Here is a 22,552-nt window from a genome sequence, read left to right as displayed (position 1 = left end):
GAGACCCAGCTTTACAGCTGTGAAACATAGCAGGTGCTGCCGAGTTGTACTGATTAAGCTGTGTTGGCAATTGGGTGTAGTATATAAGGAGCAGCACCTAGCTCTCCCATTACCCTGGGGGATGGGTTGGTGGTTGGGTCATGTTTGTTTGTTAATGTATTTAGTGTAAAAGGAGTTTTTGTTTTTCTTATTAAAACCTTGTTTAAATTATTTTTGAGTCCCTTTTTAATGCATGGTCTCCCCAGCAAGCTCTCTGCAGCGCTACTATACTGCAAAAAGCCAACAAAGGGACCCCTGACCATTAGGTCCAGTCGTGGCCGACTCTGGGGTTGCGGCGCTCATCTCGCTTTACTGGCCGAGGGAGCCGGCGTACAGCTTCCGGGTCATGTGGCCAGCATGACTAAGCCGCTTCTGGCGAACCAGAGCAGTGCACGGAAACGCCGTTTACCTTCCCGCCGGAGCGGTACCTATTTATCTGCTTGCACTTTGAGGTGCTTTCGAACTGCTAGGTGGGCAGGAGCAAGGACCGAGCAACGGGAGCTCACCCCGTCGTGGGGATTCGAACCGCCGACCTTCTGATTGGCAAGCCCTAGGCTCAGTGGTTTAAGCCACAGTGCCACCCGCGTCCCTTTAAACGTTGTAAGCTACCTCAAATCCCAGCTTGGGAGAAGGGCGAGTTATAAATACATTAAATAAGTTTAAACAAACAAATGTGAGAGGTGAAACTCAAATGGAAAGCCCAAGACTCACCGTCCTTTTCCTCGTCAGCCCCTCGGTCCGCGGCGCCGTTCTTGCTGGGCAGGCTCAGGCCGGCCAGGAGAGACTTCAGCATCGCCAGGTCGCTGTTGTCCGACGAGAGGTCACTGCGGGGAAGGAGAGCAACGGCCGCGGGTGTGTTCAAATTGCTTCTGGGCTACCCCATCTCCCTCCTCTGAGCTCCCAACCGCCCCACATCCTGGACAAACCCAGAGCGAGAGACTTACTGAAGCGGGTCCGAGTGCTTCTGCAGGAAGGTGACAGCTGCCTGGGCGTTGGAAGTTATGTACTTGTGGATGAACTGCACAAACTTGGAGATGAAGGCGGCCAAGTGGCGCGAAGACTTCCGGTAGCTCTGAAGCAAAGCAAAGGCAACTGGGGATGAGATTTTGTTTTCTTTTCTTATTGACTTAAGAAAATTATACAGACAACAAAACGAAGAAGCCTAAATTAACATTGCCTTCTACCGATAAGAAATAATAACCATTACAATAATGAAAATACTAAAAATACATTTACTTCCCCTTTTTTAACTTCTATTCTGGTTACGATATATTACTATTCTATAAGAATCTATTATATCCTTTGCTGTCCCATATATTATTTTATTTCCCAAATTCAACCTAACCCTCCCCTCCTCCCCACTGCTTCCCTTCACCTGTGTAAGATCTTCCCATCATAGTATTTTTTTCCTAGTTGCCTTAACAAAATAGAATAACATGAAAACTGTTAAATTATAATTACTTCTTTTGTCCTTACACGCTTAACAATTGCCTATTAAGAGTTCTGCTTTAACACCATATTTCTTCATGTATTCCCCTATGCATCTTAACTTGCCATTCTGTCATTTGTCTGTTTTCCAATATTTTGCCATAAGTATGGGGACGAGATTTTGGAAGCAGTCCTTCCCTTCTCCCGTAACCCAGGGTGTTCTAAGGGCTGGTTCACACAGGCGGAGTCGATGGGAAGAAGAACCTCGACTTCTGCTATCAAGCCAGGGAACCCAGGGCCACCGCAAGGCGGCCTCCCAGGAAAAACATTAAGACAATGGGGAGACCGGTCTAGCCCCACCCTGGCCATTCCAACTTCTGGTTGCCCCAGGGAGTCTGGCCTCATCCACTTGCTGAAGGAACGAGAGCCACCCATTGCCATTCAAGCAACACCACCAGCGAAGGAACATCAGCTTGGCCTTAGCTGGATATAAATGCTCTCCAAGATCTCACTTTGAAGAACTTGGTGAACGAGCTTGTTTTCTTCTGCTCCAGTTACAAGAAAGGAGAGTCCAACATCAGCAAGAAACATTCAACAGTGCAATGGGATCTCCCTCCCTGAAGGTTTGATTGTTTTTTTCAAAATCATTTTTATTTGATTTTGCAAATGTAAATTAGATACAATACCAAATACATATCCATCAAACAGGCACAGGCAAACTCTGCCCTCCAGATGTTTTGGGACTACAACTCCCATCATCCCTAGCTAACAGGTTTCCCTAGCCACTCTGGGCGGCTTTCAACAGCATATCAAAAATCCAATAAAATTGAAAACTTCCCTAAACAGAGCTGCCTTCAGATGTCTTCTTAAAGTCAGATAGTTGTTTATTTCCTTGACATCTGATGGGAGGGCGTTCCACAGGGCGGGCGCCACTACTGAGAAGGCCATTATTATTATCATTATTATTATAGTGGACGCTCGGGTTGTGAACGTGATCCATACGGGATGCACGTTTTCAACCCACAGCGTTCGCAACCCGCGTCTGCGCACGTGCAGATTGCAATTCGGTGCTTCTGCGCATGTGCAAAGCATGATTTAGTACTTCTGCACATGCGTGACTCCCGAAACCCGGAAGTAACACGTTCCGGTACTTCCAGGTTTCAGCAGTCCTCAACCCGAAAAAACACAACCTGAAGCGGATGCAACCTGAGGTATGACTGTATTAGGAAGGGCCTGGGTGGAATCTCAAGGGCCAGGTAGAAAGGCCTGGGGGGCCACATCTCACCGCTGGACCCGAGGTTCCCCAAACCCCTGAAACAAAGAAATAACAACAGAAAGCAAAGCTGACCTTGCAAGCCTAGAGCCTGCTCACCCCAGGAGCTCTGTGTCCACGTTGCATGGCTGCATCTCCCCCCACCCAAGGCCACAAGATTGCAGGGCACCCCGCTTTTTGGCAACCCCCCTGCCCCCGCCAGAGTGTGGCTCCCCTCTCTGCCCCAAAAGCCTCTCCTACCAGAAGCAAGCGGATGAAGGAGAGGAGGCAGTCCCACAGCGCCTCCTGGTGTTCGCTCTGGAAGACCTGCGGCTGCAGGAGCTCCAGGATGCCCAAGACGTGGAGGAAGAAGGTGAGGTGGTTCTGCTGGCGGAACTCCTGGAAGTTGAGGTGGACCCGTCCGTGAAGCAAGGCCGCGATCATCGGCAGGTGCCTGGGGACAGAGGGAGGAGAGAGGCCGCCTTAGAACGTTTATGCAGCAGGCAGCAAGAACTTACTCTTTGATCCCTCTTCCTGAAGGAGTTTTGGATTTGGGCTTCCCATCCTTTAGCCTGTCTCAAGAGACAATGGAGTACAGTGGTACTTCGGGTTACATATGCTTCAGGTTACATACACCTCAGGTTACAGACTCCGCTAACCCAGAAATAATGCTTCAGGGTAAGAACTTTGCTTCAGGAAGAGAACGGAAATCGTGTGGCGGTGGTGCAGTGGCAGCAGGAAGCCCCATTAGCTAAAGTGGTGCTTCAGGTTAAGAACAGTTTCAGGTTAAGAACGGACCTCCAGAACGAATTAAGTACTTAACCCGAGGTACCACTGTACGGCAGGCGAAGTCAAACTGCTGTGTTTGCAGCACCAAAGTTGAAGTGAAGGACATGAGGCAGGAGTTGATAATGCAGGTGAGCTGCAAGCAAGCTGCCGGCCAGCTCTGTGGAGCCTCCTTTTATTGACACAATATGCAAACTCAGGCAGGTACATTTTGGGCTGTGACCTTTACACATCTTCCAGTCCCGAGATCGTGGGGTGGTACTTTGGCACCTGTTTCCACCGCATCATTTTCCCCTTGCACAATGTATGCCGAAGGAGACAAAGGTCTCAGACAGGACACTGCAGACTACTGAGACCGCAAAAGGTTAGACAGAGGGCAAGATGTTCAGACAGCTGTGGCCTTATCTGTGAGGGGGAGTATGTCCTGCACCCCAAGGTCACGCGTGCAGGCAGCTGAGGCTGCCCGCGGGCAGGGAGTGTGCTCCACACTTAGCGATCATTCCTACAAGACTGAGCCCCCTTGGGGGAAAGCCTGGGCAATGTCTAAGGGGGTCCTGGCCTGCCCGGATAACAAGATCCCCCTCTTGGCCTCGCTGATGGGGTCCAAAGGAAAGCAGAGCAAGACGTTTGGCACCAGCTGGGCTGCAGGAGTTGCCGGAAGGAGGCTTACAAGGCGTCCCTCAACCGCCTTAGGGACTCGCTCCAGATTTGTGCAGGGTTTACTCCTTAGCACTGTCTTCCCACAAGGAAGTGGAGGTTTAGGGTCAGAGTTTTTCCTCTCCTAGATGGGCTCCCTTCCCAGGCGGACCAGCCCCATCTGCCTCTCACTTCCCTCCTCAGTGCTTGCAGAAACCGCCTTCTTGACCCACTCTTGGTCTCGCCCGCTCTTGTTTATATGGCTGGAGCGCACTCCCTACAAGGTGGGTGCTCTGCTGCTGAGCTGCCGCCTATAAACAAAGCAAGTTTCCAGTCCTCACCGTTCAGACTAAAGGGCTGATCTAAATAGGAATCTGCCTTAGACCTTGAGTCAAACCTGTAGCATGCCTAACTCTGTGATGTCCGCTGGATTGGCAGCAGCTCTCCAGGATTTCAGATGGTGATCTTAATTCCTCCCCTGCCTGAAGGTGCCGAGGACTGAATCGGGGACCTTCTCGCATGCAAAGAGGTGTTCTGCCGGAGAGCTACACTGCTTCCCCCTAAGGGCTTTGCTGTCCATGAAGGATGATTGTGGTTTGGAGTGGAGAAAGCTCACATTTTGGCACCTGAGGGACTTATAATCAGGGCTGCACCTCTAACTCATGGACCAGCAGAGCTGATGTGTGGGGAAGAAGCCTCCCTGGGTGTCAGCGCACGACAGCGGGAGGGACATGGTGGCTTGTACAGCTGACGCGTGGGGAAGAAGCCTCCCTGGGTGTCAGCACATGCTGGCCAGAGGGACATAGTGGCTTGGAGAGCTGCTGTGCAGGGAAGAAGCCTCCTTGGGTGTCAGTGCATGCCGGTTGGAGGGACATGGTGGCTTGCAGAGCTGGCATGCAGGGAAGAAGCCTTCCTGGGTGTCAGAGCATGCCAGCTGGAGGGACATGGTGGCTTGCAGAGCTGACATGCAGGGAAGAAGCCTTCCTGGGTGTCAGCACACGCCAGCTGGAGGGACATGGTGGCTTGCAGAGCTGATGCGCGGGGAAGAAGCCTCCCTGGGTGTCAGTGCACGCCAGCCGGATGGACAAGGTGGCTTGCAGAGCTGATGCGTGGGGAAGAAGCCTCTCTGGGTGTCAGCTCATGCCTGCCAGAAGGACACTGTGGCTTGCAGAGCTGATGCGTGGGGAAGAAGCCTCCCTGGGTGTCAGCACATGCCAGCTGGAGGGACATGGTGTCTTGCAGAGCAGATGAGCGGGGAAGAAGCCTCCCTGGGTGTCAGCACACGCTGGCTGGAGGGACATTGTGGCTTGTAGAGCTGATACACGGGGAAGAAGGCTCCCTGGGTGTCAGCGTACATCAGCTGGAGGGACACGGTTTCCTGCAGAGCTGACATGCAGGGAGGCCTCTTTGGCCTCATGGGACCTCTTTGGGCTCTGGGATGGGTCTCCCCTTTGAGCCACTAGGGCACTCCAGGCTGCTCCCCGTTATACGTGATTTTGCGTACGTGCGCAGAGGCCCGGAATGGAACCCCCGTGAAAATGGAGAGTCGCCTGTACTACTACTACAAAGGTCTGTTCCCGATGAGTTCCTGTACCTTTTTCTTCCCTAGAAAAAAAAAGCACTGGGTATAAAGATAATGTAAAAGTTCCTGAAGCAGTGCAGGCTGAGCAGAACCTGAGGAGGAGGATGGGGTGGGCCACGGCCAGCTTCCGACACGCCATGTTGGCATCCCACAGGCGGCTCCCGCTTGTCTTGGAATCGCTGGAGTCGGCAAGGAGGGTGATGAAGCGGTGGACCAGGGCGTCGAGCTGCAGGGAGAGAGAGAGAAGAGTGAAGAAGAAGAAGAAGAAGAAGAAGAAGAAGAAGAAGAAGAGGAGGAGTTTGGATTTGATATCCCGCTTTATCACTACCCGAAGGAGTCTCAAAGCGGCTAACATTCTCCTTTCCCTTCCTCCCCCACAACAAACACTCTGTGAGGTGAGTGGGGCTGAGAGACTTCAAGGAAGTGTGACTGGCCCAAGGTCACCCAGCAGCTGCGTGTGGAGGAGTGGGGACGCGAACCCGGTTCACCAGATTGCGAGACTACAGCTCTTAACCACTACACCACAGTGGCATCGGCCAGGCACTCAAACACTTCCTGAAATGGACTGAATGTGCTAAAACTACCTTTTCCAACCTCCCAACTTGCAAAGAGACTTCCAGTCTCCCCAACAGGAGGTGGTCAATGGCAGGTTTCTGGATCGTTTCCTTAGGGTTGATGATGGAACACAAGGGAAGAAAGGTTTGAGACCGCAACCCATTTCCAAAGACTCTCTCGATTCACATTGGACTGGGTGAAAGTTACTGGGTGCTTTTTATTTTATTTTTTTGGGGAGGGGGACAATCAGAGCACAGGTCACATTTGGAAGGTCAAGCGTTTGACACCCTTTTTTGGGGGGGGGTGGAGATGGTGGTCACCACCCAGCGGGCAGGCAAATGAATCATTTAGTGGAAATCACGACTAGGATTTCTCAAACTCGTTGCCGGAGGGAAGCTTTCCTGGGCTTGTGAACTGTGTAGCTGGCGGGTGCCTGTCCCGGAATGGCTCGAGGAAAATGGAGGGGCCAGGCTTTTTCTCAACACTTTTCCTCTCCCCCTGCCCTTACTTTGCAGGTGCTGCTGTCGGTGGCCCCTTCGGTGGAAAGCAGGGTCCCGGGGACTGGCACCAGGAGCTCAGGCAGCTGAAGATAGATTTGCAGGAGAAGATCCTGGCAATGTTTTCCCATTGAGCTGAAACAGAAAAAAAGAGACAGGAGATTACTGAGCCATCCAGGAAGGGTTTCCAAGTCTACCAAATGTATCTGCTTCATAGACCCAGCTTCACCTTCACTGGGCAATGCCAACCCAACAGCTTCACCGGAATAAGCTATTTTAAAATGCAAGCTGCTAGTTCTCAGGGGTACCAGATAAATCCCTGCAAACACGTGGAGAGTAAAGAAACGGAAACGAACAGTGCATGTTTCTCCCAGAGGGACTTTTTGAGGTTGCCAAGGATTTATGAGCATTTTCCTCCAGTCTTGAGCCCCCTAAGGTCCCGGGGGAGGGGTATAACAACTAAAGCACAACATAAAACAACTTAAGATCAGAGAAATAAGGAGGGTCCTTAAAAATATATACGTCAAAAAAATGCGTCTTCAGCATTTGCCAAAAGCTGTCCCATACAATTAGATCTTATGCAGGGGGTTCAGTTCCAAGGGTTCCATGTAGACACAGAAATGTGTATGCTTGAGCATGCGTAGCTTCCCAGAGCCAGGAAACCCAGCACGAAAATAGCTTTCGAGCTCTCTGCATGGCTTAGTGGGCAAGGCCCGCTCAGCGCACCGGTCTGGGATACTCTTGTGAGATCTTGCAGGGATGTCCAAGTTCCTTTCAGATCTTGCAGGACCATCGCCAGGCTTCCAGAGCCAGCGTGGCAAGAGGGCCTCACCTGGCAAGCGATGCAGAGAGCTCAAAAGCTCTTTTTGTGCTGGGAAAACCTCTCGTGTGTTTAATTTGTCCATTTTCACCCGCTTTAAATGTGTGCAAGTTGCACCCCTTCGTGGATCACTGCCTTGTCGTGGCGAAGGGGCTTGAATAACTCCAAGAAGCTGTGAGCTATGCCGTGCAGGGACACCCAAGATGGACAGGTCATAGCCGAGAGTATAGACTAAATGTGATCCACCTGGAGAAGGAACAGGTAATCCACTCCAGTATTTTGCCAAGAAAACTCCATGGACATAAAAAAGGAGAAGCTTTGAGAAGAAAGTGAGAGTTTCCAAGCCATGCTCTGGTTCATGGGGTCGTGGAGAGTCGAACACGACTAAGACGACTAAACAACAAACAACAAAGATGCACCCGTCTTGCAATGGCGAAGTGTGTCTTTTCCCGAGCGAGGCCTCACCTGTTCCCCCACTGCTGGATACAGCCTGTCAAGTACTCGGCGACTTTCTTGATGCTTTCGACATCTCCGTGGCAGCAGCTGAGCAGGAGCGGCAGGCGGGACTGGGTGATGGAAAAGGAGGCCTCTCCAGAGCGCTGGCTCCTGGTTTCCGATTCAGCCAGGATCAGCTCCACCAGGCTGATCAGTTCAGGGGCCTCGAGACGCAGAACAAACTCCTCCCGCCGTTTCTGCGATGCAATTTGGAGACGGATGTGAACAAAGGCAATCCAGGACTTTGAATTCCCAACACAAATAGGTATCTCAGAAGAGCAACAGCCATCTGTTTGGGATTGCTCCTGATTCGGGTTTCCTGCAACTAGCGGGCTGGGGAGGTGGTCTAAAGTAAAAAGGTAAAGGACCCCTGGACGGTTATGTCCAGTCAAAGGCGGCTATGGGGTTGCGGCGCTCATCTTGCTTTCAGGTCAAGGGAGCCGGCGTTTGTCCACACACAGTTTTCCGGGTCATGTGGCCAGCAGGACTAAACCGCTTCTGGCGCAACGGGACATCGTGACGGAAGCCAGGGTGCATGGAAATGCCGTTCACCTTCCCGCCGGAGCGGTACCTATTTATCTACTTGCACTGATGTGCTTTCGAATTGCTAGGTTGGCAGAAGCTGGGACACAGCAACAGGAGCTCACCCTGTCACGGGAATTTGAACCGCCGACCTTCTGATTGGCAGGCCCAAGTGGCTCAGTGGTTTAGACCACAGCGCCACCCGCATTCCTGTGGAGGTGGTCTACAATGGGGGTAGCCAATGTGGTGCCCTCCAGCAGTTGTCATAGACTCCAGCAGCATCAACCCAACCATTAGACAGGCTGGTTGGGAGTTGCACTCCAACATCTAAGATCTGTAAGAGCTGTTTGACGGTGGAACAGCAGTGGAATCATATATAATTGAAAAGTCAGAAAGCTGTCCAGGGGTCCTCTAGTCCAGGGGTCAGCAAGCTTTTTCAGCAGGGGGCTGGTCCACTGTCCCTCAGACCTTGTGGGGGGCCGGACTATTTTTTTTTTGGGGGGGGGGGTAATGAATGAATTCCTATGCCCCACAAATAACCCAGAGATGCATTTTAATTAAAAGGATACATTCTACTCATGTAAAAACACGCTGATTCCCGGACCATCCGCGGGCCGGATTTAGAAGGTGATTGGGCTGGATCCGGCCCCCGGGCCTTTGTTTGCCTACCTATGCTCTAGTCCAACCCCCTGCAATGCAGGAATCTCAGCTAAAGCATCCATGACAGATGGCCATCCAACCTCTGCTCAGAAACGTCCAAGGAAGGTGAGTTCACAACCTTCTGAGAGTCCATTCCACTGTCAAACAGCTCCTACTGTCCTGGTGTTTAGCCAGAATCTCGTTTGTTGGAACTGGAAGCCAATGGTTCGAGTCCTACCCTCCGGAGCAGGAAGAAAACAGGTTTGCTGCTGCTGAACTAAGCCACCTTCAGGAGCTCATCTGTGGGCTCACATCTGTGGTCAGGCAAGGACCCTGGGTTTTAGTCGCAGGGCTCTTTGGATCCATTTGTGCAGGATCATTGAGAATGGCCTTTTGGGCCAGCAAGCCTTCCTTCCTTCTTATGCCCCAACCGCCCAACAACAAGTTGACTTGAAAAGTGCACCCCCTTCACGCCAGGGACGGGGAACGTGGCATCCTCCGGATCCCATTGGACTTCAGCTCTGATGATCCCTGACCACCAACCACGCTGCCCGGGGCAGATTGGAGCTGGAGTCCAACCATGCCTGGAGGAAGGCCACGGGAAGGCCACCTTCTCCTTGCTGAGCTGCTCAGTAGAGAAAGCAGCTCATTACCTGAGGTATCCTCTGATCCCGTCCTTGCCAAATGCGAGGGATGTGAATGCAGGCCCAGAGGAAATCCAAGGATGCCGTTGGGTCAAATCTAAGCGGAGACATAAACGCAGGTGTGATAAATCAAAAGGAGGGGGAAATGGCACACAACCAACTTGGGAAACCAGGGAGCAGAACCTGGGATCCACTGCCATCACTCTGCTGTGTCTGTCTCCATCTGACAACCATCCACTGCTCTCCCCAACACCTGATACACAGTCTTACACACACACACACACACACACACACACACAGACACACACACACACACACACACACACACTCTGGCAGATTAAAACTGGGTTGGGGGGAAGGTTCTTCCATCTGAAATCTGTTTCCTCCCAATTGCATGCCCCTCCTCTTTCCCTAGGGCATAAGGAATCATGGCTGCAAGGGGGCTGCAGGAACGACCAGCCCATTTCAATGACCTGGTGGCAAAGAGGTTGTGTGCATGGCATGAAACAAGACCTGCAGGTCACACGGCTTTGGTGAAGTTAACTCTTTATTCAAAGAAACAAGACAACTCCAGGAGGTTCTAGACCTAGTGAGCACCTCAACTCTTCCTGGTAGAACTTGCTACTAAGAGGCAGCTGCAAGGACTGAAGGTTCCTGCCTTCCCACCGTTGACCAAGCCTCCTCTTCCCCAGGGTCCTTCCCAAGCAATATGAGACTCCTTCATCTTGTCTGCCTTTGCTCTACCCTCTTCATACCTCTGCAGGTTCTGGGAGACCAAGGGAAGCTTCTGCCTCTGATTCTGGACTGCTCTCTGACACAGCCTCTTTCTGCTCACTAAGCCCTGTCGTCTCTTCAGCCTCCGAGACCTCGTCCTCCCAGTCTGCTCCCTCCTCCTCGGTGTCCCACCACCACTCCCCTGGCTCTGAGCCTTCTTCCCCTGTGGGTTCCCCAGTTGGTGCCTTCCACCATTCCTCTGCATCTAGCCAGTCCATGATGGCTGGGAACGAGCCCTCTCCCAGCAAAAGCAGGGCAAGAATCTAGCTAAAGCAAAAATCTCCTACACTGCACTGACTCCTGCTTTTGTGGGGGGGGGGGGATATTCACCTCCTCGCTGTGTCCCCATCACAGCAGCAGAGTCCCCTGCAAGCATCTCTGGCATTGCACCTGAGGCCATGCGAGTCAGTGGTTCTTTGCACACCTGACAAACACTTTTATCTATACGGTGGTACCTCTGGTTGCGAACGGGATCCATTCCGGAGGCCCATTCGCAACATGAAAAGAGCGCAACCTGAAGTGCCATATCTGTGCAGGTGCGCGGTGCGTTTTGGTGCAGGTGCGCATGCGCAAAGCGCAATTTAGCGCTTCTGCAGATGCGCAAGCAGCGAAACTTGAAAGTAACCCTTTCCGGTACTTCCGGGTCACCACAGGACGTAACCTGAAAGAACGTAACCTGAAGCAAACGTAACATGAGGTATGACTGTACAGTGGTACCTCGGGTTACATACGCTTCAGGTTACAGACTCCGCTAACCCAGAAATAGTGCTTCAGGTTAAGAACTTTGCTTCAGGATGAGAACAGAAATCGTGCTCCGGCAGCACAGCAGCAGCAGGAGGCCCCATTAGCTAAAGTGGTGCTTCAGGTTAAGAACAGTTTCAGGTTAAGAACAGACCTCCGGAACGAATTAAGTACTTAACCCGAGGTACCACTGTATTGTCGCTTTATGCTTCGATGCTGTACGTCGCCATACCGTTTTATGATGCAGCGATACAGATACACTTTTTACGAATTAGCGAAGCCACCCAAAGAGGCTCTGGGTTGACCCACCTGTGCTCTCGGCTTTTGCCAAGCAGGATCTTGATGCAGCGGTGCAGCGTGGTCCAGCTGGACTGGTGAGTCAGGAGAGCCAAAAGGTATGGGCGGAAAGAGGGTGGCTCTGATTCAGAAGAGCCATTATCCTGAAAGGAAAAGGGGAAAGGTAACTATGGAGGGATATGGGACTGAAGCTGGGATCTTTTGCTTGCAAGTCAGCTGCTTGGCTACTGAGCTACAAGGGAGTACTTGGGGCAAAGAGACGAAGACGAGGCAAAGCCACAGAGGGCGATGAAGGCAAAGGAAAGCTTGCGCAGCTGTCAGGCTTCAGGGAATCGGATCCCTCCCCCGGTGGCAGTAAAGAAGCAGATCAAACGAAAGGAGCATTCTTACCAGTTAGTTTCTTTAATAATCACAGCGAAAGACAAAGGAATGCAAATCTCTCTAGAAATGGTGTTGCTCCCAGTAAAGGTTTACCCCCTCCGTCCCCATAAATCTACATCATTCCTACGTCAGGGAATCTGAGCTCTGCGCTTTCTGTTCTATCACTCTCAGAGCCCGCCTAGTCTTAGGCGAAGGGGGGTCAGGAATGCTTCCCAAAGGAACTGAATCTGCCGTCTGTCTCTCTCCTGGTGTTTCCTCTTCTAGCTGTTCCTCACCCGGTATTTCCCAGTGTGGCGTTTGCCCGCCTAGGTGTGTGACATCATTCTGGGTTCATAAGTAAAGGGTTAGCTAACTGTAAAATGACTAACCAATGGGAACCCAAGGAGCGGAGTTAAGTGTGTATAAGGTTTAAGCACAGAGGGGTTTTTTAGAGTTAGAGTTAGGGTGGTTGAGAAGACAGTCTGGAGTTAGAAGAGACAGAGAGGATAAGTCTGTGGGTTGGGCTAGTCTGATGTGAGAGAATGAGAGAATTTCTTAAGAGGAGTCAGTCAAACAGTTGAGATAATCAGTCAGAAAGTATTAGGAAGGTATAGGCCGGTAAAGAAACTAAAGTTAAGATACTGACAGGAATATTATCTGAGAAACCATAAACTTGTTAATGTTTATAAAATAAACTTGTTTATTTGGTTCACTTTTAACAACTGTCTGGACTCAGTGTTTTACCTGAGAGTAACTGGTTGGTGGCAGCGGGGAAGTGAGCACAGTGGTGGCACAGGGATCAGTAGACCATTAAATGTCCGGGGACCCTGTGTGATCGCCACACCCAGCTTTTCCCGTCTGGATCATGCCCCTCTGCAAACCGCTTTTCTAAATCTATACTCCCCTCCTGCCCTTGGGAAGCTTCAGGAGAAGGGGCAGCGGCCCCCACCATTCCTCCTCAGTCCAGCCCCTGACAGCAGCTCCGGACACGGGAAGGAAGCCCCCACTAGGATCTCTTCAGCAATTTCAGCTCTTGGAAGCTGGAGATGCCACCTGACGTCACAGGTACACCAGGCTTGATGGTGCCTCACCTTATTCCAGGAGAAGAGCAGCCTTTGCTGGAGATCTGGGCAGTTGCTGATCACTTCGGGGTCCAGGATCTCCAGCCAGTCGATGAACAGGCCAGAGGAAGGCCCCAGCTGGCAGGTTTCGGCACTGGCGGGCGAAAATGAGGAAAGAGACATTGAAAAATACCGACAGGAAAGGCAGCCGGCAGCTGGTTGAGCCTATCAAGGTCTTAAGGAGGGCAGAGGGCAAACCTGCCCAGCCAGTATCACCTGCAGCTCTCGGTTTCTTTCTTCACAGGGGTCTCTTCTTTGTCCTGGAGCAGCAGTGAGCTCACCACAGAAATGGGCCCCGTGGCAGGGAAGCAGGATGGCATCTCCATGGTAACCGAGAAGAGGGAAGCCAGCAGCTCCTCCAGGTACGGCGAGTGTGTTTCTGTCAGGCCTCGAAGGACTGGCAAAATGGAGGGAAAGGACAGAAGCCAGTTAAGAAACTGAGCGGAAGCCAAGAAAAATAAACAATTTATTTATGTATGCTACAACAGCGGCAAGAGTCTTGATAGCACAAGGATGGAAGAATGAGGAAATCCCAATGAAAGAACAGTGGCAAGAAAAATTGATGAGTTATGCAGAACTGGCTAAATTGACATACAAACTGCGGGACAAGGACAACCGTGACTTTAAGGAAGAATGGGAACTTTTCACAAAATGAACTGGACTCCTTGGCAGGTTTTGAATAAACATACACAAATTTATTGGTTGATAACATGATAAGATAGACAATGCAAGGATATGTATAATTTTATACCATGCAGAGAATAATATGTGCAGAGAAATCAGAGAGGAGCTGGTGGGTGGGGGAGGGAGGGAGGGGTGGAAGGGGGAGCAGGAAAAAGGGGGGAAATAATGTATGTGATTATATGATTTGATAATTTGTTATGTTGAAATTGCTTAATAAAAGTATTTTTTTAAAAAAAGAAACTGAGCGGAAGCATGGGCAGAGAAAAAGGTGGTCGTGTCTCCCAGGACTTGGATTAGAACCTTTGCACTAAATGCCCTTCAGAGCAGAGGCTGGGAACCCTGAGGACCTCTCCAGCCGGACTACAGCTCCCACCATCCCTTGCTGACTGGGGGCTGATGGGAGTCGGAGTCCAGCAGCATCTAGAGCAGCGGTTCTCAACCTGTGGGTCCCCAGATGTTGTTGGACTACAACTCCCATCATCCCTGAGCTCTGGCCTTGCTAGCTAGGGGTGATGGGAGCTGTAGTTCAACAACATCTGGGCACCCACAGGTTGAGAAATGCTGATCTGTCCCTGAAGCTGTGCCATGGATGGAGGCAAACGAAAACAGAAAAACAAGGAATAGGAACCGCAGGAGGTGCACAGGAGAATCTTAGCTAGAACTAGAGAATCTTAGCTAGAACTATAAAAGGATGTCACATAGAGGAGGGAGAAAGGTTGTTTTCTGCTGCTCCAGAGAAGCGGACACGGAGCAATGGATCCAAACTACAAGAAAGAAGAGTCCACCTAAACATTAGGAAGAACTTCCTGACAGTAAGAGCTGTTTGACAGTGGAATTTGCTGCCAAGGAGTGTGGTGGAGTCTCCTTCTTTGGAGGTCTTTAAGCAGAGGCTTGACAACCATATGTCAGGAGCGCTCTGATGGTGTTTCCTGCTTGGCAGGGGGTTGGACTCGATGGCCCTTGTGGTCTCTTCCAACTCTATGATTCTATGATTCTAGCTAGGGAAGGCAGGAAACGGACTGAGCGAGGAAAGGAAGTAGCTTCACACTCCTTGACTCTCAGCACTTCATGCATTGGGTGCCAAGCAATGGCAGCCTTTGGGCTCTCCGATTTCAGCGGTGCTCTGTGCGACACTAAAATCCCCGCTGCCTCTGGCGCTCTGTTCTACAGCATTGCTGTGGCGTTCCTGCAGCTGGTTCTGAATGTGATGTATTTTAACTATCATTTTCAACCAGTTTTTTTTTTTAAAAAAGTATTTTCAATACAATTGCACCTCACACTTAACTTGTGTGATTTCTATCTTGCAAGGCTGGCTGGTTGAAATCGTACAAACTAAATGCATGCAAGGTCTTCCCGGTGCAAAAAAGAGCTTTTAAGCGCTTGAATTTGCTTTCTGGGCAAGGTCCTCCAGGGTCACCTGCTCTGCAAGCCTGCAGACAGTCGTGCGAGATCTTGCGAGAGATCTCACAGAAACTCAAGACGGCCCTGTGAGATCTCATGAGAACATCCCAGAGCTGTAAGGATGCCCATGCAGTGGCGGTTCCAAGAGGGCAGCTCAAATATGCACAGTTTCACCCTGGAACGATACCGTATTTTTCGCTCTATAGGACGCACCCGACCATAGAAGGCACCTTGTTTTAGAGGGGGAGAACAAGAGAAAAAAAATCTCCCCCTCTCTGCTCAGCGCCCCTTCAACGAAGGGGCAGGAGAAACCGAGCCCCTTCCATTTCTCCTTCGCTGAAGGGACGCTGCTCAGCTCTCCCTCTCTGCTGAAGCCAGGAGAGTCTTGCTCTCCTGGCTTCAGCAAAAGGAACCCAAAGCTTTCGGAGTGCAGCGCGAGTTCCCGCTGTGCTCTGAAGGCTTCAGGGATAGCCGCCTGAAGCCTCTGGAGTGCAGCGGGAGCTTTTGCTGAAGCCGGGAGAGCACCCGAAGCCTTCGGAGCGCAGCAGGAGCTCCCGCTGCACTCCAGAGGCTTCAGGCGGCTATCCCTGAAGCCTGGAGAGCGAGAGGGGTCGGTGCGCACTGACCCCTCTCGCTCTCCAGGCTTCAGCGAAAGCAACGCGAAGCCTCCGGAGTGCGGGGGGAGCACTCCCTCTGCGCTTCGGAGGCTTCACGTTGCTATCGCTGAAGCCAAGGAGCCTGCATTCGCTCCATAGGAAGCACACACAGTTCCCCTTAATTTTTGGAGGGGAAAAGGTGCGTCGTATAGAGTGAAAAATACGGTAATTCATATGTGGTGGGGTTGCAAGGAAATAAAGAAGTTTTGGGGAATAATACACAAGGAACTTAAGAAAATGCTAAAAAAACCCTTAATAAAAAATCCCGAAGCTTATCTGTTAGGGTTGGTGGGCAAAGACATACCACATATGAAAAAAACAATCTTTTTATATGCAACAACAGCTGCTAGGGTAGTGATTGCTACTAAATGGAAATCTCAGGACACACCAAGAAAGGAAGAGTGGATTTGTAAATTAAGTGAGTATATAGAATTGGCAAAATTAACTTCAATTATAAGATATCAATCAAATCAAAAGTTAAGAATGGAGTGGAAGTATTTCAAAGATTACAGTGGTACCTCGGGTTAAGTACTTAATTTGTTCCGGAGGTCCATTCTTAACCTGAAACTGTTCTTAACCTGAAGCACCACTTTAGCTAATGGGGCCTCCTGCTGCTGCCACGCTGCCGGAGCACGATTTCTGTTCTCATCCTGAAGCAAAGGATTTTTATTATTATATAATGCAAGGGAAAAAAGGTAGAAAGAAATATAAAGAAGTCGAATTGCTGTGGAGGGAAGTAGGGTGGTGGGTTTTAAAATTAAGTGTATAATTATGCAGCTGTTGTAATTTAGCTATTATTTTTTATGTGAGGGAATCATTGGGAATTTTGGTTATTATATATATATATGTTAAGTTTCAATAAAGATCTTTGAAAATTAAAAAAAAAAGTATGCACAGTTTCGCATATAGGCCAAACCCTCAAATCTGAACCTTTGCATAATACACTAATCATATTATAATAGTGCATTTTGTAGTGCAGTTTCTAAATGTTGGAAGCTGCCTTGAATCCCAACCGAGAAGAGAGGCAAGACCTAATTGCACCAAATGACGCATAAATGCTTGAGGAAAGAGTCAGCCCTAGTCTGGCCCAGAACACCCATTTCCCAGCTGCCCGTGGAGAAGAAGAGGAGCAGGAGAGCAGTTGGTGCTGCTTCATCCGTGATCGGAGGAAGGAGGAAGGGAGACGGGTCTTACCTTTGCTGACCAGCTCAGGCTCCACATTATACTTCTCCCCAGACTTCAAGGTGGTGATGATGGCGCAGACCGTCGGGCCGATGACGTCGGTGTCCCGGCGGAAAGCCAGAGCCTCAGCGAGGTGCAGGAATCCACCACGGACTGCCAGGGAGAAGAGATGAAATAAAGGATCGCTCAGGAGCCAGGCCCAATGGTTGCGCAGGCCCTTTGACTACAGACAGGCCCGAGTTCGATTCCTACCACCTTCTGTTACAAGGTCACAGCTGGTGGGAAAGGCCTGTGCCTGATAACCTTGGAGAGCTGGCGCAAGTTGGAGGAACCAGTTCTGAGTTATGTGTAGGGCCTCCCATGCCCATGAAATGCAAGGTGTGGTTAGCGCAGGATGCTGCAGAACGATTGCTAGCAGCAGTGAGACCAGGTTGGATAAAAATCAATGATTTAAAAAAATAAATAAAATTTTAAAAATCAGATTTTTAAAATTTAAACTGGATTTTTTAAAAATTTAAATCAGATTTTTTAAAAAAAAAATTAAATTGGATTTTTAAAATAAAATACTTTTGGAGGAAAAATATTTCTAAAGATAGTTTGCTATTTAAGTTACATTATAGTCCAGAGGCTATAAGGATTTGTTTCAAGTTTTTCATGTGTGCTAAAACTCAGTCTAAGGTTTTTGTTTTAAAAAATTGTTTAACCACATCAGTTAACAAACATGGATACATATGCTATAACGTTATTGTTTTAGTTAAATAAATTGTTTAAATTGTTAGTGAGGAAATGATCATTTTTCTCCTTCCAATAAAGTACAGCGGAAAAGTTGTCCAAATATAAACAGTAAACCTATTAAACCTCACCACAATTTCATAATTATCTGTCAATGTATTTCTAATAGTATAACCAAATCAGTAATTTTTGATATAACTGTAAAAACTACTCTGAAATTTTATTATTCCAAACAGGAAACCTTCATCTGGGTGTAAATATTAGGATTCTACCAGCAAGAATGAGTCTTTCTGTAAAAAAAGAGAGATTTAAATCAAGTTTAAATCAAATCTTACTGGCTAGCGATTTAAATTGTGATTTAAATCAATTTGATTTAAATCAAATCCACCCTGCTGTGGAGTATGATAATGTATTTTCCTTCCCAGGATGAAGCTAGTAGTCTGTTTGTATAGATGCCCTTTCTGCCTCAAATTAAATCCACCCTGAGTGAGACCCTGTCAGTTTTACAGGGTGGCATAAGCTCCAAGGAAGGTCTCTGCCCCATGCAGCCTGCAGTGGCAAGTCCTCCCCCAGGCGTCCCAAACCGCCCCTCTTACCGTCATTGATCCGGTGTCTGGAGGAATACTGGACAGCGAAGGATTTGAGCTGGGTCCGCAGAGGCCCTTCCTCCACAGCTGGATTCTCCAGCCACTGCAACATCTGCATGAGGACTTTGAAAAACAACGAGGAGAAGGTAGTGTCCTGGGGGACGGAACGCTGGAGAAGGGAACAGGTGGGATTACAAGCAGAACACAAAGCAAAGGGGCAAGGCAAGAGAACGGCAGACCAGAGGAGCTTACATTTCCTCCTGCTAAGTCGCCAGGGTGGTCTTGAACCCAGGGCTACCAGAAGGCTAACTGGAGCCTTCACCTTTGGTACCACAAATGCTTGGTAGAGTGGCATGCGGGAAATTAATAGATTAATTAATATGAAATAACAACCACCTGGTTGTTTGTATGTGCCAGACTTCAGCTACCCACACAGATCATAGATTAATAGAATCATAGCTAGGGCTGGGCGATATATTGATATATCATCCAAAACCGGTCTGAAGTCCATAATGCGATATCGGTTTCATAATTTTTGACCAGGCAATGTATCGTGAACCATGATGTATGTTAGGGCGAGCGATGTTTGGCTTTTAGCGTTGATATACCACCGGCTGAACGCTGTGATATACGAATATATCATGATGTCTGAAACAAGGATGGAACTATGTAGAGGTGAACGGGGTCATGTCCTGACAACGGCTACTACGCAGGGGTCTAAAATGGAGACTTTTAAAACTTACCTTTAACATATTATTACAACTGTTATTTTGTAGTAGAGCAACAGGGGCAGAAGGAATAATGAAAGAAGCAACGACTGGCTTCACGATTTTTAACAGCACACGAACACACATCATGATTCGCGATATACCGCCGTGTTGAATATTATGAAACCGTTTCCATGATGAAACCGATTTTTGACAGTGCATTGAGACATTGCCCCAGCCCTAATGTGTGTGTGTGTACTATGTAAAAATCACGATGCAGGAAAAACCGTGAAGCCAGCCAATGCTGCTATATAGAGCCATCCTTATTTCTGACATCATGTTATTTCGGTATATTGTGATATTTAGCTGGCGACATATTGCGACGCTGAAAGCCATATATTACCCCCGGCCCTAATTGCAGAATTCAGACCACGGGGGTCATCTGCCCCAATCTTGCAAGGTAGGAATCTTTTGCCCAACATGGGACTCGAACACACAACCCTGAGATTAAGAGCCTCATGCTCTGCCAACAGAGCTACCCTCAATAAACACACGAGACGTAACCGGCTATGTTCTTAGATAAATAAGGTATGCTTTCCGGAATATTGGCCTTGTTTCGTCGTCCTGGGCTTCATCAGTAGTTAAAGCACTAAGTAATGCAAATAAATACAATTATCATGCTCTCACATATTTTACAGCAAAAATAATATCAAACAATAAATAACTGTACATACGATATGTATTTTGTGGAAGTGTAACAACCTTTCATGTGGATTGTTTGCACTTTATGAACAGACAGGTGGAATAGACGCCTTTACACGGATGGACCTTATGCATGAACTGACTAGAAAATGATCTGATCCACTGGGTCTTCTGCTTTGTTCATTTGTTGAACATTATGAGTTACTTCTGTTGAAATTTGATACAATGAATAGCATACCTCATTTATCTAAGAACACAGCCAGTTACGTCTCGTGTGTTTATTGAGGATGCTTTACGTGACCATAGGTTTGTTAGTTGTTGTTTTGTAACTGAGCTACCCTGGCAGCCTCGGATGACAACCTGGGCCCCTCCACCCACAGACGTCCTCACCTGACACTGGAACAGCAGGCGCATAAGGGGACAAGACGCAACGTGGTTCCGGTGCATCGCCATCACCAGCGCCCCGCCATGGGGAGAGTTCAGCAGGGCCGCCACCGCCTGCAGGAGTTTCACCGCGGTCCCCGGCGTGGCGTTGTTCCCCTGGCGGAGCCGGGCCAGTTCCTGCCCCAGCGCCTGCTGCAGAGCCAAGGAAAGGGGGCGCGGGTTCGAGTTCTGCCAGCGGGGATCTGGAGTCAATGGAAAGAGCTGCCCAAGGCGCGAAAAAGGAGGCGTCAGAAAAGCGAGGGAGCTGCATTTGCTTACAGACTAGGAAAAACACGGGTTTCCAGGTTTCTACATTTTTGCTTCCTTTTCTCCCAGCCGCAATACCTGGGTTTCTGCAGATCTCGGTGCAGTGGGAAAGGTCAAAGAGGGGGAGAAAAGGAAGCATGGACTTTCGGGGCAAGGGACCCACTGGGAAGGGGCTGGTGGTGAGAAGGAAATGGGGAGGGCCCAAAAGGTTTTATCAAACCCAAAGCCCCATCTGCCCATGGCATTTGCTGCCCCAAAGTCTGCCCTCCATAAAGGTAAAGGTAAAGATAAAGGTAAAGGGACCCCTGACCATTAAGTCCAGTTGTGACCAACTCTGGGGTTGCAGCGCTCATCTCGCTTTATTGGCCGAGGGAGCCGGCGTACAGCTTCCGGGTCATGTGGCGAAGCAGAGCAGTGCACGGAAACGCAGTTTACCTTCCTGTCGGAGTGGTACCTATTTATCTACTTGCACTTTGACGTGCTTTTGAACTGCTAGGTGGGCAGGAGCAGGGACCGAGCAACGGGAGCTCACCCCATCGCAGGGATTCGAACCGCCAACCTTCTGATCGGCAAGTCCTAGGCTCTGTGGTTTAACCCACAGCGCCACCCGCGTCCCTCTGCCCTCCATACCCATCTGCAATTAAGCAGGCAATGACAATACACAGGGCCTTCTCAGTAGTGGCCTTGCATCTGTAGAACTCCCCTTCCATGGAAGCCTGCCTGGCACCATCTTTGTTCTCCGTTTTGTGCCAGATAAAAATGTTCCAATTTTTTTAAAAAAATCTGCCCGGGCCGTTGCGAAGGTCTGGTCCCCACCCCGTTTTTTTAATACCAGATTTTCAGCAGTTGCCATTTGTTACTGCGGTCTTACAGAATCTATCACCTGTTGTCTTTCACTGCCTTATGGCATCTGTCGCTCTGAGAGGCAAGGCTGAAGAACAGCTAATAAAGGTTTCAACGAAGGAACAAAAATGGAGTGATGGGGAATCATGGGATGTATGTATGTGTGTGAGAACTGGCATGGTGACAGGAATATGTTTGCTCAGAAACTGGGTTTAGATATTTGTGGCCTCTTTCAGAGTATGGGAAGCCTTAGACCTGTCTCTTAAATGCACACATGCATTTTAAGGTTTTAACATTTTGTGCTGTTTTGGAAGTCATTACGGCTCACTTTTTGTGAAAGAAAAGGGACTAATAACTGCAATAAATAAGCAAAACAATAATTCTGTGGCGGAGACTGTCTGCAGTTTCGCCAGAGAGACATGGACAGCGTGGAAGAGCATGCAAAGAAACAAAGTGGAGTTGGGGGTGTTAGAATTCCTGCTCCATGATTGCAGTCATGGGATTGTTGTCTATCACATGACGGTATATATTTTGACTCCACAGAGTGGGAAGTGACGGAGACAGGATGTTTGTGTTGCTGTGTCCCACTTCACGTCCTTTGTTCTTTTGCTCTTTGCTATCTGATGCTAGAGAGAGAGGGAGCCATGTTGCAGTGCTCCGTGTGTGTTTATATGTAAATAAAGTAGATTAGCCAAAATGCTGAGTTGGGCAGAAGAAAGCTCCTGAACGAAAGACCAGGAGGGAGAGAACATGCCAGTCGGGCATGTGTCTCTGCCAGGGTCCTACTTGAGTGCAGGACAAGCTCCTGACAGGGGGGTTGGGGGGGGGTAAGGATCAGGGTCCCTACCTGAAGGAGGATGCCTGCCAAGTCATCGTCTGGACCGAGAACTCGGATCTGGGCCAAAGCACGGATCCTGCCCTGCCCTTGTGGAGTCTCGAGGCTGCTTTTGGGTCGCGGAGAATCATCGCTGTCTGAAGAGAAAATAATGGGGAAATCTTGAGAGTGGGGCTTTTTCAAGAACTTGTCAGGGACCGTGCGGATGAGGGCGGCACTGAGCAGGAATGGTGGGAGCACCCCCCCTCCCCCTGATCAGGATCCTGAATCTTCCCAGGAGCAGTGGGACAGTATAGATTTGGAACAATGGTTTGCAGAGGGACATAGTTCAGAAAACAGTTGGGA

General features: G+C 49.4%; 1 protein-coding gene across 1 annotated transcript in view; it reads right to left on the bottom strand.

The window, feature by feature from the left end:
• Positions 1-22,552, bottom strand: part of INTS1 (integrator complex subunit 1) — a 75,814-nt gene that overhangs the window by 10,341 nt on the left and 42,921 nt on the right. The window contains exons 29-42 of the mRNA XM_080980910.1: positions 22,220-22,344; positions 20,230-20,484; positions 18,440-18,599; positions 17,124-17,264; positions 13,405-13,585; positions 13,159-13,282; positions 11,720-11,850; positions 9,905-9,992; positions 8,061-8,287; positions 6,787-6,910; positions 5,816-5,949; positions 2,981-3,173; positions 984-1,111; positions 751-863 (exon numbers count right to left, since the gene is read on the bottom strand). Coding sequence (XP_080837036.1) covers positions 751-863; positions 984-1,111; positions 2,981-3,173; positions 5,816-5,949; positions 6,787-6,910; positions 8,061-8,287; positions 9,905-9,992; positions 11,720-11,850; positions 13,159-13,282; positions 13,405-13,585; positions 17,124-17,264; positions 18,440-18,599; positions 20,230-20,484; positions 22,220-22,344 — 2,124 coding nt within the window. The remainder of the gene's footprint in view (positions 1-750; positions 864-983; positions 1,112-2,980; positions 3,174-5,815; positions 5,950-6,786; positions 6,911-8,060; positions 8,288-9,904; positions 9,993-11,719; positions 11,851-13,158; positions 13,283-13,404; positions 13,586-17,123; positions 17,265-18,439; positions 18,600-20,229; positions 20,485-22,219; positions 22,345-22,552) is intronic.

Source organism: Podarcis pityusensis (genome assembly GCF_964106645.2).
Source record: "Podarcis pityusensis genome assembly, chromosome: 14".
Lineage (NCBI taxonomy): Eukaryota > Metazoa > Chordata > Lepidosauria > Squamata > Lacertidae > Podarcis > Podarcis pityusensis.
The sequence above is the reverse complement of the archived record's forward strand: the minus strand, read 5'-3'. Positions and strand labels throughout refer to the sequence as shown.